Genomic DNA, 12,205 nt, shown 5'->3' on the forward strand with positions numbered 1-12,205 from the left:
CCCCCCCCATCTCCCTTAAGTAAATGAATAAAATTTAAATTAAATTTAAAAAATCCAAGAACCCAAGGCTCAATAGGGGGACCTGGAGGAAGACGCAGCCCTCACTGGGCCAGGGCAGAAGCCTCTGTCCTGCTTATGGAGAAGCGCTTTTGGAAAGAACAGATTTCTTGTCAATTGTTAGCCTGCCATGGCTGTGAGGAAAGACCCCTGATGGAGCAGTGACACTCCTCAGCAACAACCACAGTAAACGTTTGTGAATGTAAACAGCATCCAGGTCAGTGAGGGCCACTGGCAGTGAAAGGAGGACACCGGCCATAATGGCTCACTTCTTACCCAGGAGGCCCCCAGACTCCAGACTACCCTGCTGCTTGACCCTGGGCCTTTGGAACAAAAACAGGGATGAGAGGATCCTCTGACTGGTCCTGTGAATCCACTCAAGGTTAGTCTTCTGCCCACACAAAGCAGGAAGAGTCAAGTTTGCCTTTCTGGTATATCCAATCTTTGAAAAATCTGACCCAAGGGCTGGAGAGATGGCTTAGTGGTTGAGGTGCTTGCCTGGGAAACCTAAGGACCCATGTCTGACTCTACATATTATGCATAAGCCAGACCCACAAAACGAGAGGCAAGTGTAATTTTGCATATTCCCACTAGGTGGTGTAAGCCTCTGGTGTTTGATTGTAGTAGCTGAGGCCCTGGCTCACCAATTCTCTCTCTCTCTCTCTCTCTCTCTCTCTCTCTCTCTCTCTCTCTCTCTCTCTCCAATACAATACAATACAATACAATACAATAAAAAAAAAAACAATCTTACTCCAATCCATGCCTCAGTTCTGTGTTTCACCATCACAGTTCAGGTATCACCTAGCCATCCCCCTCAGTGCCAAACACTGGCAGATATGATCTTCTCAACAAAATGACTTCTATTTCCTCTCCTGATGAGCTGTATGTCACTCAGATTTGAAGGCCCAATGTCTCCCTCCTCACTGCCCCTTCCAGCTGGTACACTTGTTGGCAGTTTGCTGCTGTACAGGTGCCTGATTTAAACATCATACATGTACAAGGGCAGAAATGGTGGTGGTTTGCATGCAGTGTGTGCACACATACGGCTGCCTGAGATAATACTTCATGTGGCTATATTAAGGTCACACTGATCATATTTGCTCCAATAGGAAGGATCACAGTAGTAATGAGGATGATAATGAGAGCATGTTAATTTTTTTTTTTTTTTTGCTGCCTCAGCCCTGGACTAAGCAGGATCTCAATAAACGTTTCTGGAGAAAATAAGCAAGTACATTGCCCAAGATGAGGAGGAGAGAGGAGGAAAGGGAGGATGGGAGGGAACAGGGAGAAAGAAGGAGTTGGAAGGCTCTGGACTCACTGGGTGGTCTGCATCCAATTCTGCTCCATAGCTGAGAATCTGATTGGCAAATCTGTCCAGCTCTTGAATGGTCCGTGGGAACCAGGGCACTGGAACACAGAAGGGACAGAGTCCTGAGTGTAGACTGAAGGACATGGCTAACGGTCATCACAAAGCGTGTGCCCCCATTACTCACGTTAATAGTAACAACAGAGTTCTGCATAACTTCTAGGTGACTGTAATTGACAAGTTAAATTCTCTTTTATAGTTAGAAACTGATTTTTTACAATATTTTTATTTTTTATTTATTTATTTGAGAGAGAGAGAAGTAGAGAGAATAAGAGATAGGGAGGGAAAGAATGGGCACACCAGGGCCTCTAGCCACTGCCAATGAACTCTAGATGCACGTGCCACCTTGTGAATCTGGCTTACATGGGTCCTGGGGCATCCAACCTAGGTCCTTTGGCTTTGCAGGCAAGTGCCTTAACCGCTAAGCCATCTCCCCAGGCCTGGAAACTGATTTTTTAAAATTATCCCTAGAAGACCATTATACCCTCTCCTGGGCTGCTCCTCCCAGGGAGCCTCAACCCCAGAGAAGAAAGAATGTGTAGGTACTCTACCCAGACCTCTGCTGACTGCCATGGAAGGACCTGCCCTCCCGCCTCTGCATCTGGAATATAGGACACAGTCAAGTTCCCCATTCAGATCTTTGAATTTCTGACCTAATCCCACTCCCCAGGCCTTAAAGATTTTCCTGAATTACCTCAAATTCATTTTCTTCTCACCCTTCATAGCAGTTTTCTTAAATGATTTTCATTATCAGCAAAATATTACACATAGCCCATGAATGTAAATCAGATAAAAACTAGATAAAGAAAGAGCCCTTACACCTCCCCCTTCCCACCATGCATCTCCCTCCTGAAGGCTGCAGGGACCTCTGCAAAACCAACAACAACAAAAAAAAAAAAAAAAAAAAAAATGTTGGTCCCCAAACCAGTTACAGTCACTGCTACAAGGAATGGAGTCAGGAGGCTTAAGATGTGAAGTCTCCCATTGTACCTAAAACTTTTCAAAGTAGCCTACTAGGGGAGGACATGGTGCCCTAGTCACAAGGTCTAAAAAGATGGCATTCTGTGCACAGGACCCAGGGAGAACAGTGGGTGATACCATTCAAATCCCCTGGGGCTTACAGGAGAAATTTAACATACTGGACTGCAAGTGTCCCAGGAAGGAGCAGAGACTAGGAAAACCCGGACTGTAAGATTCGTGAGGGAAGGAGTCGTGATGCTGTGTAGTTACAAGGATAAACAGGAAGAAAGAAAAGAAGGAAGGGATGGAAGGGAGAGGAAGGAGAGAGGGATGAAGAAAGAGAAGGAGAGAGGGACACAGGTTATGTGAACACGGAATGCTTTGAGATACTGAACACCACCCACAGCCTCCACTCTGGCCCAGCTGTTGTTTCTGAAAGTATCTCCAAAGTAAAGAAAGTGTGACAACCTCTGTGGCAGCCAAGTCTTTGAAAATCTGGATGTCAAAACAACTGGTTTAAGACGACACAGGGCCTAAGGAAACGGTAAGTGCGGGGAGCAAGGGAACACGTGGTGGGCGTCCTGGCAGAGCGCAGTAGCCTCTGCTTCCCCCTAGATGGCGCTTAGGAGCCCAGCGCGGAACTTGGAAGCTGCCCCAGCCCGGCTTCCACGACCCGCTATTGTCTCTGTGTCTCTGTAGAAACAGGAGACGAGGAAAGATAGAAAATGTTTCCTAAAGCTTTACCAAGTGCCAGACGCTGGGGTCAGCATTTTGGGAGGAGGGTCTCATTTGATCTCCAGATCCTACTAGGAGGAAACCAAGGATAGCCCTGTGCGTGACCCAGAAAAGTGCAGATTCCTACCCGCTCAAATGGAACTAGAAAGGACATGCATGCCATCTAGTGGTTAATCTGAGGAAATGCTACCTGTAACCTAGCCCCAGTATAAGAATCATCTGTCTCCCCAACACCCCCGAAACCAGAAGCCAAGGGAAGCATATCTCAACTGTGTTCAAAACGTCAAGTCACCGCCTCAGGTCTGCAGAGCTTAGCTGATTAATTTCTTTACTTCCCACATCAGCAATGCAAGCCAACACAGAGTGTTGCACTACACATTCTACCTGGTCTGCCTATAACAAAGGAGCTGAGGCACAGACTCCGGTTTGTAAAATAAGGTGGACATTTTTCCACATGCTACCCAGCCTTGCTGCTGGTGACTGAGGAACTTATCCCCGGGACAGGCCGTTTCTTTCTGCCCAGTATCTGGGGTAACTCAGTACACCTATATTTCAGAGCTCTCTGGGACTCAGGAATTCAGGCTTAACGCACACACACACACATACACACATTCCTAGTGAATGATAGAGTCAGGGTTCAAATAGAGCTGCTTCCATGCTGGTCTCCTCTCTCTGATCTCGACTTCTAGCCCATCCTATTACTTTTGGAGAGGTAATAGGGCCATCAGGTGTCACTGGGGATGGGTCTGATTTCCAGAGCAAAAGGTGTGCAAAGTAGTCTGAGCTCCGCTCGGGTCCCTGTTGCTGGCTGTTGGCTCTCTGCTCCTTGCTGTCGGTTTTGCTGTCAGGAATGCCTACAACTCTCGTCACTCCAGGTTAGAAACCCAGATGGGGGAGGACATGCATCGTTTGCCTTTCTTTGCTTGTGTCAGTTTGCTTAGCATGATCTGTTCCAAGTCCATCCATTTTCCTGCAAATTTCATTATATCATGTTCCCCTTATTGCTGAGCAGAACTCCATTGTGTACATGTGCCACATCTTCATTATCCATTTGTCAGACGATGGACCTCTGGGTTATTCCAGCTCTTAGCTATTGTGAACTGAGCAGCTATAAACATGGTTGAACAAACTTCTCTGCTGTGAAGAGTGGAACCTTTAGGGCAGATGCCTGGTCGAGGGATGGCTGGGTCAGTTGGTAGTTCTATTTACATCTTTCTTAGGAGTCTCTATATACCTATTCCTTGTTCATCGCTCATCTCTTTCCTGGGAACCACCCATAATTTGGGGAGAAACAGGGGAATATTGCTGTCATGTCTCTGATCTAAGGACCCTTATAGTCCCAAAGGAAGCCAGCATGCATTGAGCACCCACTACACTCTAGACTGCCCTCTAGGTGCTGCGCATGAGGCATGACCACAGTGGTGCTCACATTCGGCTGCAAAGAGTGTGAAATAAGCAGTTAGTGACTAAGTATTCGTCAATGCTAGGAAGTTTTTGAAGAAGAAGAAAAGGCAAAGGGATAGAAGTAATGGGAATGCTGCTCTTTTTAATTTATTTTTTGTTATTTTTATTTATTTACTTTATTTATTTGAGAGAGAAAGAGGGAGAGAGAGAACAGGGAGGGAGAGAATGGGTTCACCAGGGCCTTCAGCCGCTGCAAACAAACTCCAGTCACATGCACCACTTTGTGCATCTGGCTTACGTGGGTACTGGGGACTCAAATCTGGGTCCTTTGCCTTTGCAGTAAAGCTCTTTAACCACTAATCCATCTTTCTAGTCCTAACTTATTTTTTGAATTTCCCAATTTCATTGAGGGATGATTAACAGACAAAAAGTGTATATGTTTAAACTGTACAATGTAGTGATTTGACTTATATATTATGAAATGGTTACGACAATTACTTGAACACGACAATCCCTACTCTGTGCGTGTGTTTGGTGTGGCATAAGATCTCTCTAAGAAATTTCAAATATGCAATGCATTATTATTATTATTATTATTATTATTATTATTATTATATGCTGTATGTTACACCTCCAGAAATAATCCAAATTCTGGCCAACTCCCTGTTTGTCCTTCTTCCCAGCCCCTGGAAACCACCACTGCCCTCTGGACTTCCGTGAACTGGACTTTTTTCACTTCCTGTATTACCTCCATCATTTCCCTTTCTCTTTTCACCGCAGAACCAACCCCTGACTGAAGCCCCTTTGCCCTACTGGACTCAGAGCTGCTCGCACCTGTCACCTCCCAACCGACCACTAGAGGGCGGCAGAGTCAGCCCAATTCCAGCTCCAGTGACTTGTTTTTCTGCCCTCAAAGGAAGCAAACTGGCCTCACATGGTTCATGGCAGTTCATAGTACAGGAGAATGTGGCGCCTGAGTCATGAGGTCTGCCATCATAGCATCATGCGTAGAGAGGGACCAGGGAAAAGAGTGGATGACACCTCCCACCCAGATCCCTAGTACTATAAGAAAGAGACACCCAGGGATGCAAGTGTCCAGGAATGAACAAACTATGAAAATGTGGGCCCTAAAGTCCATGAAGGCAGGAGTCACGAGTGCTGTGTAGTTTCAGAGAGGAGGAGGACGGAAGGAAGAGGCAGAGAGGAAGAAGAAAGGGGCGGAGGAGCACTAGTTATGAGAAAGTGGGAGGCTTGAGCAATAGTAACCACCATCTGTAGCCTCCACTCTGGTCTAGTTGCTGTTTGTGAAGTTTATCCAAAATAAGTATGGTGTCACAACCTCTGGGGGAATATCCCTCCAAACCCCAGGCCTTTGAGCTCAAGACCTTGTCACAGAGGCTCTAAGAGAACGCAAAGTAGTACTGCAAAGCCATGGGCTACCCACCAAATACAGGGACCTCTGGCAGCTTCTGAGCCCAGTCGTCATACCAAAAAGACCCAAGCACAGCAAGACTGGGGAAGTGGTAAAGTCTGGGAACTAATGACCTAGATTGCGGTTCCAAGATTACTCTGCTAGTTCATTTCTTTAGGACTCTATGCAAATTGCTTAACCTCTCTGTTCCCTGGTTTCTCATATCCAAAATGACTAATGATGGTCAATGTTCTTCAGAGGGTGGGTGGGGATAAAAATATGCTGTGCATAAGTATGGGAAGGGGACTTAGTGTATTATTTGGGACAGGCTTACGGGTGTTATAGCTAGCTTCCTTTTGCTGGTCTTTGGCCCACTCTCCTCCTGCTTTTGTTGGCCACCTGATGTTGGCCAGGAGGTGATCTCCAGCCCCTGCTCATGCCATGTTTTCCCCTGCCATCATGGAGCTTCTCCTTCGGTCTGTAAACTAAAATAAACCTTTTCCTCCCAGGTCAGGTGTTTTCTGCCAGCAACTTGAAGCTGACTGCAACAGGAAGCTTTACTTTTCTCATCCCATTGTCATTCTAGAAGACCAAGGGGTAAAGGGAGACAGGCTTGGAACACTTCTTACAGACAGCAGCCTAGCCCTCCCTGGGATCAGTCTCCCAACTCCTCCCTGGACATTACTATGAAAGCCCTTGCCCCCAGCCTGTGCGGCCTGTGGGCTGGGAAGGAGGTCCCTGGCCAATGAAAAGTAGTTCACAGGCTGTCGTGTTCAGAAGCAGGGCCACGTCTCGAGGAAAGAGACAAAGGAGAGGCAGGTGTTGGGGAGTGGAAGGGTCAAGGCCCTGAGACAGCTCACTTCCTGTGCAGAGTGTGAAAGGTAGGCAGTGTGAGGACCCTTGGCGCTAACAGCAGGGAGCTTAGGGAGAAGCATTGGCACGAAGATTGGTACTGGGCATCCTGGACTGGGAGCCAGCAGGTCCGAGCTCAAGTTCATCCTCCTACCACTAACCATTTGACTCTGAGAAGATTATTTGCTTCCCAAGAAACTGGATTTTCATTTGTGAAGTGAGCAAGACAACCAAGCCCTTACCTAATGTAGTGATTGGAATGGATGCCTCCCTGCCCCCACCCATAGATTCAGTTTTATTAAAGCTTCTTGGATTCCCAGTGGCCTGGCTGGAGGAGGCGTCTCTGTGGGCAGATCTTACAGTCCAGCCCTAAGGTGTGTTTGCTGAAGTTCTGCCTAAGTTCCTGGAGTGTGCTCGCTCGTGGGGCAGGTGGAGGTATTTCTCCCTGTGTGGACTTGTGAAGGGGAACCAGCTTCTTCTGCCATTACAGAATTACCCCTGGATCTGTAAACTTCAAATAAATCCCTTCCTCCCATAACCTGTGTCTGGTCTGGAGGTTCATCCCAGCGACATAAAGCTGTCTACGACACCCTCCTCCTCCTCTGCAGCAGGTCCGCCTATGTTGTGTGTCACTGTGTTTGAACTTCACAGCACAGCCCAAAGGTGGAGGTGGAGACATGACTCGGTGGGAAACATGTCTGCTGGGCAAGCATGAGGCCTTGAACTCAGAGCTCCAGAGCCATGAAAAGCCACACATGAGAGCATGCGGCTGCAAACCTGTCATCATAATTATGACGAAGTGGGAGGTGGAACCAGGCGACTCCCTGAAAGCTCAAGGCCTGATGGCCTGGTGTATGCAATGGTGAATCACACGAGACCCTGCCTCAAGCAAGGTAAAAGGGGAGAACCCACACTCAAGATGGTCTGCTGATCTCCACACGCAGGTTGCGGCATGCGTGTGCTGTAGGCATGCAGTTGAGCACACACAGGCTCAGAGGTGCTGTCTGGCTAGGTAAATACGGCCGCACAGTCCACAGGTGGCAGAGCCTATACGTGTGTGGTCCACTCCCATACCTGGGCTTTTTCAGCTTTTTCAATCAAAAAATTCATAGTTATGGGCTGGAGGGATGGCTTAGCAGTTAAGACATTTGCCTGCAAAGCCAAAGGACCCAGGTTCGATTCCCCAGGACCCACATTAGCCAGATGCACAAGGGACATACGTGTATGGAGTTCATTTGCAGTGGCTGGGGGCCCTGGCGCGCCCATTCTTTCTCTCTCTTTCCCTGTCAAATAAATAAATAAAAATAAAATATACATAAAAAATTCATAGTTAGCCTTTTTTCCTCAGAAGTTACATTTATATTTTTGAGCACCTAGTACTGAGTACTTTTCTTTTATATTCTTTTTTTTTTTTTTGGTTTTTCAAGGTAGGGTCTCACTCTGGTCCAGGCTGACCTGGAATTAACTCTGTCATCTCAGGGTGGCCTTGAACTCACGGCGATCCTCCTACCTCTGCCTCCCGAGTGCTGGGATTAAAGGCGTGCACCACCACGCCCGGCTTCATATTCTTGTTTAATTCTTCAAGCAATTCTAGGAGGTTAGGTGTGTGTGATCACGTCCACTCACTGATGGAATACTGAGGGACCAAGAGAAGAAGTACCTTGTTCAAAGCCACAGAGATAGCTGAACACAATTAGAACTCTGGGCCAGGATGTGCTGGTTCCTATCCTCTCATTTGAGGGGAGAAAGGAGATGGCAAGCTAAAGCAGGACACCACGGGCTTGGAAAAGTTCCCTAGGACAGGCCCAGCCCTCCCCATCTTCCATCCTAAAGCTCGCCGTGGATAGTGACGGTGACTTCTTAACACCTACTTTGTCCTCCACAGGCCCTTTCTCCTTTTTGATGAAGGTTGCGGCCCCCTCCCACACACACAGGATCTTACTCACAATGCTGGGAATAGAGACTGACCCTAATGACCCAGGCCTTCATTTTGAAAAGTTAAATCAGATTAGCTCATTAATGGCCTTGCCAAATACCTCGGTGGTGGGCCGGTCTCTGCAAGCCCCTCTGCAGACGCTGGGCTCAGGGTTAATGAATGACTGGGCTGGCTGGTACAACAGAGGCTCTCTATGAAGCCAGTGGCACCCTGGGGAGGGGGGTCAGATCATTAATAAATATTGATTTGGTTCCAAAGGAAGCAGCCCACTGAAGAGCTGGCCCTGGACACCCACATCGTGGTCCCATTAAGTCAGGGTCAACTGCTTTACCCATACACCAAGGGGTGGCTGGCTCAAATGCTCCTGAGCAAAAGGCCCCACAGACCCCAGCCAGAGCCTGCTTCCTGCCCAGTGGGTCAGATCAGGCCCATTAAATTTGCAGCAGTTCAAGACACAGGCTGAGTCCAATCTAGCCGCCTCTCTCCACCAGACATCCACCAGCCCCAGGGCTGAGTCAAAGGCTGCAGCCAGCCTGTCTCAGAAAGAGCAATAAATCCTCCATTTTGGAGGCCCAGAATAGAAGGATGTTTTCACCCTGACTCTCAGGCTCCTGGAAGTCTCCTCTGAGGCCACAGCCTCCTGCCCCTTCCCCCAAGGAAGCAGCTGTCTGGGTCCCAGGAGCCACTGCAGAGAGAGGTGCGCTGCGGGTACCCTGCAGATAAGGACTTCGGAGAGGTTTTTATTTTTCTCCTTTAAGGAGCTTCTGCTTTTGTTGTTGAGAAAGAACAGCCTTCAGGGAGCTCTCATATTGTTCAAGGCCTGGCTGATGGTACAAGCCTTCGCTCTCTGGGTCCCAAGCAAGAGCACTGTCTGGCAGTTGTGGGGTCAGCACAAAGCAGCTGCTCTCTCTGTTCACACATCAAAGCAAACATCTCAGAAGCAGATGAATAAAAAGGATGAGGAGTGGAAATGTGTTAAGCAAATAGATACAATGGCTGAATGGATCAATGAAATTATAAACTAAAAACCAGCGGGGCCATTTACTCCAGCTACCCACTAATCTGGAACAAGCCCCTCCATAACCCTGTTAAGATGCCATGCATCTCTTAAGGGAATATACTGGCGACCTGGCCACCACATCCCCCACATATCCAATTCTGCTTCCCCAGAGCTCACATTGCACTGAGGTTAGGGGAACTGCCACTCACCATTTGAGTTTTGTGTTCAATTTACTGCCACTGGGTTTAATACAATGTATGAAAGATTCTTCAAAATAGTGTCCATCTTACCCTGGGAGCTCTTGCCAAGCTCTGCTCCCTCTTGTGTCTCATCAGCTGAACCAAGGACCGGGCTCAGTGCCCTGTGAGGGATACTCCTGAGGCATGCCACACTTCCCCATGCAGGCCATATGCCATGTCACCCAGCAACAACTCACCACATGAGAGGACACACCGGCTTAGGCAGGACATCCTTTTCCCTAGTGCAACTTCCTGTGATATGACCCCAAATGGCACAGGTGAAAGAATCGCATTAGAGGATAAATGGGAATGGAAGACAAAGGGGTGGGCAAATGGGCTCTGCTTTTGAAAAGGAAGAAAATCCAAATAGGCAGGATTTTCAAAAGAAAGGGACAGAGCTGGAGAGATGGCTTAGCATTTAAGGCACTTGCCTGTGAAGCCTAAAGACCAACGTTTGATTCCCCAGTGGTCACGTCAGCCAGAGGCACATGGTGGCACATGTGTCTGGAGATCATTTGCAGTGGCTAGATGCTCTGGTGGGCTCTCTCTCTCTCTCTCTCTCTCTCTCCACCCATCTGTCTCTTTCTCAAATATATAAAAATGAAATATTTGTTTTAAAAAGGGATATGTAATTTATAAAATGCTAAGGGAAAAGAGATAATGGTATCAAAGGATGAAAAAAAATGTTAAAGAATGAAAATAAATCAAAAGTCAGAGTTTTTGAGTAATGACCTTTGCCAGATTAGTAGAAAAGAAAGGGTAGAAAGAAGAAGGGGAAAGGATGGAGGGAATGAGAATTGCAGGAGGAAAGAGAAAGTAAGGCAGGAAGATACCCTGCATAAGAAGCTGGCCTCCTAGCTTTCATGCCAATGTGGCTTCCAATAGAACACACAGCCAAGGGGATGCCACCAAGACCAGAAATACTCAGAAATGGGAACTCATCTATGGAGTTATCACATAATCCTACACATGAAGTTGCCTCCTTAGCTGCTAGGCATGGCCAGCCCAGATGAGGGGGAAGGATGCCACCAATTCCGCATCACTTACCACTCTGTTCAGGTTACATATCCATGATGCATGTGGTGACAAATGACCTGTTATTGGCTGCAGTTATGATCTCAAAGACCTCTCTCTATTGAAACCTAAGGATGTCAGAGACCGGGAGCCTATGCAATTCAAGGAAGTTTGACTTAATCTTTCAAATGCCCCCATGATCCAGAGCAACTTGTGATCCTGTCCATGAAATATTGGAAGCTGCAGAGCAGGTCTTAATTCCATTTTACAGATGCAAAAGAAAAGGCTAATGGGATTGCCCACTATACGGAACCCAAACCTAGCTGGCAATGTGTGGAGTAGAGATCCCACTCCCAGCTCTTGACTTTCTGAGCCCATGATGCACCCTCAGTCCGTTATGGATAGAAAGCTAGCCTTCAGTCACAGTCGTTTTACCTCCTCTGATTCCCTTCTTCATTTGAGGGAAACAGGAGTCACGCCAAGACACAATGTTCTCAATCTATTCCTCCTAACTTTCACAGTTGCTTGCTGGGAACCAAGCAGCATGGGACGGTGGCCTTTCTTTATTAAAGTTTGTGAATTTGAGCCAGGTGTGGAGGCATGCACCTTTGATCCCAGCACTCAGAAAGCAGAGGTAGAAGAGCCGCCATAAGTTTGAGGCCACCCTGAGACTACATAGTGAATTCCAGGTCAGCCTGGGCTACAGCAAGACCCTACCTTAGAAAAGCAAAACAAACAACAAAAAAAAGATTATGAATTTGGGGATTCTGGACTTCAACAAGCACAATGATCATTGTGCATTCTGATGAAAGAGTTAAGGAGACACTCATTGGCAGCATGGATCTACATGCCAGGCACTTCATGAACATTATATAATACAATCCACAAATCATACTGGTTCCCAGATACCTTCACGGTAAATGATGACAGGTGGGCTAAAGAGAGCAAAAAAGCTAGTCAAATAGCTACAGACCAGAGATTGAACTAGGGCAAGGAAAACTACAAAGCCAGTGTTCCCCATCACATATTGCAAATACACGGTGTTACCACCATCGTGTGTTGGATATAATTGTAATATCATTTACTCCACTGAGCCATTGCCCCAGCTCCATATTCTTGCTCTAGCTTTTATAGCAAAGCTTAAATGAGAAAGCCTAAACCTAAAGGGAAAGAATTTTAAAAACTGGATTTGATATACAAACAGGGAGTTCTTTTTCTTTGAGCCTATCTG

The 12,205-nt window shown here is 47.1% G+C and overlaps 1 protein-coding gene across 1 annotated transcript in view; it reads right to left on the reverse strand.

The window, feature by feature from the left end:
• The window catches only part of Pah (phenylalanine hydroxylase), a 54,317-nt gene that overhangs the window by 21,344 nt on the left and 20,768 nt on the right, over nucleotides 1–12,205 (reverse strand). The window contains exon 4 of the mRNA XM_004650229.2: nucleotides 1,376–1,464. Within this exon, the coding sequence (XP_004650286.1) occupies nucleotides 1,376–1,464 (89 nt within the window). The remainder of the gene's footprint in view (nucleotides 1–1,375; nucleotides 1,465–12,205) is intronic.

Source organism: Jaculus jaculus, chromosome 6, assembly GCF_020740685.1.
Source record: "Jaculus jaculus isolate mJacJac1 chromosome 6, mJacJac1.mat.Y.cur, whole genome shotgun sequence".
NCBI classification, from domain to species: domain Eukaryota; kingdom Metazoa; phylum Chordata; class Mammalia; order Rodentia; family Dipodidae; genus Jaculus; species Jaculus jaculus.